This window comes from Bicyclus anynana, chromosome 21, assembly GCF_947172395.1.
Source record: "Bicyclus anynana chromosome 21, ilBicAnyn1.1, whole genome shotgun sequence".
NCBI classification, from domain to species: domain Eukaryota; kingdom Metazoa; phylum Arthropoda; class Insecta; order Lepidoptera; family Nymphalidae; genus Bicyclus; species Bicyclus anynana.
Window position 1 is genome coordinate 5778203 of NC_069103.1, and position 6886 is coordinate 5785088.

General features: G+C 38.7%; 1 protein-coding gene across 1 annotated transcript; it reads right to left on the reverse strand.

Moving 5' to 3' along the window:
* Positions 1-543: 543 nt before the first annotated feature.
* Positions 544-6360, reverse strand: LOC112046919 (uncharacterized). The gene is given in 6 exon segments (XM_052888181.1): positions 544-801; positions 1607-1773; positions 3743-3936; positions 4578-4747; positions 5638-5675; positions 6336-6360. Coding segments are annotated over 6 exon segments (852 nt in total).
* Positions 6361-6886: the final 526 nt, after the last annotated feature.

The window sequence follows — 6886 nt, forward strand, 5'->3', positions numbered from 1 at the left end:
AACACGCTGACTAAACAAACTAAAGAGCGAAAAATAATATTATACAAAGTTTTATATATCATATTATGTACTAACTTATGGTCATGGGCAGTGGTAGCCCGATGATGTATTTCTTCAAGCCATGTAAGAATATCATAAAGATTTAGGTTTTTCATCCAGTGTTCTTTTATGTAGTTTTTTGGCGTTAATGACGGATGATAATAATTACCCCTCTGGATGTAATATTTTTATTACAATCAGAGAATCAGTATTGCTTTAAAACGTGGCAATACTGCCAGCCTTCTGGACACTTTACCAATAAACATCGATTCGGATGAATTCTACGACATGTAAGTCTGTAGAATTTATAGTAGTCTGTAGTATATATAGTTATAATAATTTTATATTTCCTTTTATTTTATTTTTATAAGAAGTTTAGGTTAGGTTAGTAATTTAAATATTTCTGTATTTAGTGTAAATAATTGTAAAAGCAAACTTAAGTTGAAATAAAACTTATTGCAATGTGAATATGTTGTATTACATAAATATTTTAGTATTTGTATATTAGGCATATACACACTGATACAACTTTTCACGTAGAGTACTAACAGCGAAGTCTGTATTCTTCCTGGCCTTGGCACAACAGTTGATCAGTTTCTCACAAGACTGGTCGTTATGGCGTCTTCCATTAGTGAGACTGAGATCTAACTCGTATCCTAGAGCTACTGCTGCTTTGGACAACTCTTTCAGACATGCGGTTACATTTAACCTGGAATTAGAGTTTTTTAGAGGATTTTCAAAATTATCAGTCTATTTTAATCCCTAAAAGATAATCACACAATGTAATTAATATTCTGTAAGCTTAGACCGCGATAATTTTTAGAATCACTGTCAATACCGTTAGACGTACCGCCAAGCGATTTAGCGTTCCGTTACAATGTCGTGTAGAAACCGAAAAGGGTGTGGATTTTCATCCTCCTCCTAACAAGTTAGCTCGCTTCTTAGATTGCATCATCACTTACCATCAGGTGAGATTGTAATCAAGGGCTAACATGTAAAAAAAAGAAATCATTGAAGGATTATACATCCATTGAATTTAAGGCGATAACTCATTTTAACCACCTAGCGCCTGTCTAACACGCTCTCTACAAATTCCGTAGGAACATCAGCCCCCCTAGCCAAGTGGCACGTCGATTCTCTTTCTACGATCGCTAACGCTTCAAAAACTAGAAAAATGTATAGGAATGACAGATCTCCATCACGTGACCTGTCGATAGTAAATGTTATTTCCGTACATCTTTCTAGTTTTCGAAGCGTTATCGATCTTAGAAAGAGAATCGACTTGTCACTTTGCTAGAGGGTTAGATCGCTTCCAAGCTGTCACAAAGCGATTCAAGTTGCTAGGCTCTAATTATCTCCATCGACTTTAGTCTGTAACAGTCACCATCAGATGGAATGATAATGACCAGAACTGATGTCTTAACGGGCTCGCTGAGTGAAACGCACGAGGTGAAAAACCACAGTATATACAACAATGTTACACCATGCTGCTTCAATGTAGCTTGGCCATCCTTACTTACGTTTTCGTATTTTGCATTTTCCCAATAGCCTCCATGTTTTTTGCCACTTCTGTCAACGCAAACTGCATATGGTTGCGGGTAATGGTGATCATTCCTTCAGCGTACTTGCCCATCTCGACTATGGACGTGCGCGCTTGCTCCGTGCACTTGTATATGAGGGACACGTGCTTGCTTGCCAGCGTACGTAGTGCTCGACGCTCCTCATCACACATAGCTATGAGTTAATCAAAATGTACGTCATTTACGATTTACCATTATATATTTTTTTTATTTTTTTATTCTTTACAAGTTAGCCCTTGACTACAATCTCACCTGGTAAGTGATGATGCAGTTTAAGATGGAAGCGGGCTAACTTGTTAGGAGGAGGATGAAAATCTACACCCCTCTCGGTTTCTACACGGCATCGTATCGGAACGCTTAATCGCTTGGCGGTACGTCTTTGCCGGTAGGGTGGTAACTAGCCACGGCCGAAGCCTTTCACCAGCCAGACCTGGACAAATTAAGAAAATCTCAATCTGCCCAGCCGAGGATCGAACCCAGGACCTCCGTCTTGTAAGTCCACCGCGCATACCACTGCGCCACGGAGGCCGTCAAATAAAAATAAAATTATTCATCTTTCATAATTATTTATTCGTCGAGTTTCCAATGTTTTTAAGATGTATTCTACTGTTCTTGGCGGAGACAAATCCAACAAATCAAAAACCATGAAAATCGGTCCAGCAGATCTTGAGTTATAAGTGTTGTAACAAACCCGACTTTCTTTTATAAATATAAGGTTGTAAGATTGTTATTGTAACCTGTTAATGTTCTGTTGAAATAAATAAATAAAATAAATATACACGTGATATTATTGCACATAACTAAAAAGTTGGAGGTGCATGCCTCGGACCGGATTCAAACCTTACGCCCTCCGGAATCGGAGGCGGAGGTCATATCCACTGGGCTATCGCGGATCTCTTAAGTGTATCTGTGGGCTCTTTGTATATAAGATTTTCGATACTGAAAAATTTATTTAATAGAAATTCAAAACCGTCGACGACGTAGGTAACAAAGAAGTGTGTTTTCTTCTACGTCCATTCCTGAAGATGTAAACGAAGTGACTGTCGAGATGCCATGGCCACTCGATTTGGCGACCTTCGGATGCCAGAAGTAGCCAGGCCTTTTTTATTTTTATTTTTTTTATTTCTTTACAAGTTACCCCTTGACTACAATCTCACCTGATGGTAAGTGATGATGCAATCTAAGATGGAAGCGGGCTAACTTGTTAGGGGGAGGATGAAAATCCACACTCCTTTTGGTTTCTACACGGCATCGTACCGGAACGCTAAATCGCTTGGCCTGCGCCGCTGGCGACGTCGGCATGGCGTCTTAATGAGGCAGAGCTCTAAGTATCTATAAGTATTTTGACTACAAGCCTACTTATTACAAAAAGTGAAGGATTTCCTCAAACTCATCAATCACCGTATAAATTATTCACAACGGAACGGTTTCGCTTCGCATAATTAAGTAGTTTGTTTATCCGGTGAAAGTAATTTTAATACAAAGGCAAAACGTTTGAATAATTTAGCGATACTAATTTAGTCGAAAACGGACCAATATTTTCGTTTATTATGCTGAATAATCGATGACCAGATATTTGACCTTACATTTTTTATTCCAGACTTTCAGCCAGCTTAGACTTCGTTTTCTTTTTTTTTTCTTTTTTACATATTTTATGTTTCTTAAATGATGATGCAATCTAAGATGAAATCGGGCTAACTTGTTGGAGGAGGATGAAATCCACACCCCTTTCGGTTTCTACACGACGTCGTACCGGAACGCTAAATCGCTTGGCGGTACGTCTTTGTCGGTAGGGTGGTAAGTAGCCACGGCCAAAGCCTCCCATCAGCCAGACCTGGACCAATTAAGAAACCCTCAATCGGTCCAGCCGGGGATCGAACCCAGGACCTCCGTCTTGTAAGTCATGTGCGCATTTCAATATACAAAAATTTATGGACGATGATGGCATCCAGCGACTTTAAATATAAATTTGAAATTATGGACATATAAATAAATTTAATATACGTAACTATTGCAAACAAATTATCACACTCAACGAAAGAAGGCGGCCTTAACCTAATTAATCTTGAATTTATGAGATCACTTGAAAGCTATTTGCAGTAATAAATATTTAAATTAGTTACGTGGAAGTTTCAAGGAATCCGCCAACTGCGTGAGTTCCGTATAAATTTTTTGCTTCTTCCGCAAAGCGACGTTGATTACGTCTTTGATCCTCTTGAGGATTTTATCCGTCAGCTGCTGGTAGGAGTTCTGGATGTTCCTGTGATATGTGTCTAGAAAAGGTGCTATCACCGTATCCATGTAACGGTTGATTTCTCTAAAAATACAACATAAAATGAATTACAAGGTTTTATTAAAGCTATGCTTATTTACTTTTACTTTACTCGTACATATTTTGTGTTTTTTACAAGTTAACCCTTGACTACAATCTGACCTGATGATAAGTTATGATACGATTTAAGATGGAAGCGGGCTAACTTGTTTGGAAGAGGATAAAAATCCACACCCTTTTCAGTTACGCGACGGAACGCTAAATCGCTTAGTGTATTTCTTACAGGTAAGAAAAACTCTGTTTTTTATAGCCAGGGCAGGGCTTGTACCTAGGATTTTGTGATCCGAATTCCGAAGCCATAAAGTCTTACCACTGGGCCAAGAAGGCACTCTCTCAGGTCACTACTTACTGATTAATTATCAGCGCACACGAGGCTCACTGCTGACCGCGAGTCTCCACTCAGAACAGGTACCAGGCTCAATACGGATTGGCAGATTTTAGAATTAACAAAATTCTCAGATGTGCAGGTTTCCTCACGATATTTTTCCTTTACCGTTTGAGACACATTCTATTTAATTTCTTAAAATGTACATAACTGAAAAGTTTGAGCATGCCCCGGATGGGATTCGAACCTACGCCCTCCGGAATCTGAGGCAGAGATCATATCATGATTATCCAATACTTACTGATTATCCAATGGAAATGACAGATTCGTCTGCCGTCTTTCTATGGAACTATTTCCCCATACATTTCGTATCTTTGCAAGATGTTTCTCCACTTCGACCGGCTGGTGTTGCCAGGGTGGGATTTCAAAACAGAATCCTCCATCTAGTCGCAGATGACTACTTCTGGTATCCTAATTAAACGTCAAAGAAAAGTAAAAAATCAATTTGTTCAAAAGTCAAAGTCACAAAAGTCAGAATAGTACCTTGTGTGACTTTTGTGTTCTTCGAACAGTGCGTGCCGATGATGAGTTATAGTTCCGAGACTTGGTCGCTAACTATGGCCTCTTAAGACGACTCAGAGTGACAAAGAAGAAGAAGAATAGATAACCGTAGAAGAACCAACGTCACTGACATAGCTTAACGAGTCGCGAAGCTGAAGTGGTGAATGGGAGGGGCATAGTTCGAAGAGCCGATCGACGTTGGGGTCCCAAGGTGCAGGAATGGCCTCCCCGCAAGCACAGCATTCGCCGACTGACGAAATCAAGTGAGTCTCAGGGATTTGCTGGATGGAGGCGGCTCAGGATCGTGATGTTTGAAAGTCCCTAAAAAGCGTATAGCAGTGGACGCCTATCGGATGATATGACGACTTTTGTGGCAATTACTACACATTTGTTATTTTTCTAACAACCTAAAGCAGTTGCTGCTCCTACAAATTTACTGGTAGTCGGTTCTTTAAATTCAAAAACGGCAGTTCTGTTTGACTGCAGAAATAAATTTGGCGGTAGAACTTCGTTCGTTGCCTTTTATACATGTACAAATTTATTTTTATTTTTATACTAGGTAGTAAAACATCTTAAACTTAACACAGAGTCAAAAAAAATAGAGAACATGATATATTCTGTTATTTCTATCAGTCAGAATGAAAGAAAAATATAGAAGACGAAACAATAGACAGAAAAGTGCTTATAGAGTCATTTCATCATCATCAATAGTCTGTATCCGTCCACTGCTGGACATAGGCCTTTCCGAGAGAGGCCCAAACACGATCCTCCGCCTTCCTCATCCAGCCACTTCCCACTACCTTTTTGATGTCACCCGACCATCCAGCTGGAGGGCGTCCTACAGAGTTATTTATTCCTATACTAAATATTTCATTGAGATTTATATGCATGAAAAATCGTACCCTGCAATCAATAGAACATTTCACAGCTCCCAAAAATATAGCACAAACTGATATCGATGCAAGCATGATTACTTTAGAAACGAAAATACGAGAGGGGTCAAATATTGAAAGTAACTTTTAATTCAATTAAGATATTTAGTTGAAGGAATTACAGACATAATTCAATGGACATAGAAAGCATTTAACTTCGATACACATTATATTTCTAACCGAACTATCACATGACTGACGTTTTAGTAGAAAGCAATTACAAGCTTCAACGAAACGTGTAAGGATTTATTACAACATCATTTTCCATGCGTACCCTTGAGATGAAGTAGGCTTTTTGACTTCGATCATAAATATTAAAATTAATAATTTTCTACGTGAATACACAACGTTTACTTTTGGCTTGGATAAATAAATTGAAATTAATAAATCAATTACTGTTGGTATTCATAGATCGAATAAGTACACTATAAAGTGTGACGTGACAGGTAGCAGCAACAATGATTGTACCATTATTTTGTGGTAGAGGAAACAACTCGACCAGGTCCCAGGACTTGGGACCTTGAAAGTAGGTTTAAGGGATACCCTTCCGACTAACCGACACTCACCTTCCCTGCCCGACATGTTCTCCATATCCACACTAATCAATTTATGATAAACAATAATTACATACAAAACATGATGGTACAATATCACTAACGCGACTGGCAGCGTGACGGCGTCTACGCTGCCTAACAAGCAACTAAGCTCAAGTCATCAAATATCGTTCTATTTATGTAGAACATACTTTTACAATATCTTAAATAATTAATGTTAATACCACCTGTAATCGAGAAACTTGTAACAAAATCTTTGACATCATTGTTAGCCTTTTTAATGGCCTACTACAAGGCCAGACCTTCCTCTATATAAGAAAAGGATATTTGTTCGTCCGTGTATTTATACTAATACTTATTACTTACGCTACTTCTACTACTAGGTTTATGGAGCTTTGCTCCATCACGCTGTTTCAACGCGGCTTGGTGGGCCGGTGTTATGTTTATGGTAATGAAGAGACTGGCCGCATAACGTGCTTTCCAATATCGAACACCAGCAACTTTTTAACTTTCCAGGCTAATAGATTTACTAAAAATTTCTTAGAAGAACGCTTAGTATTACC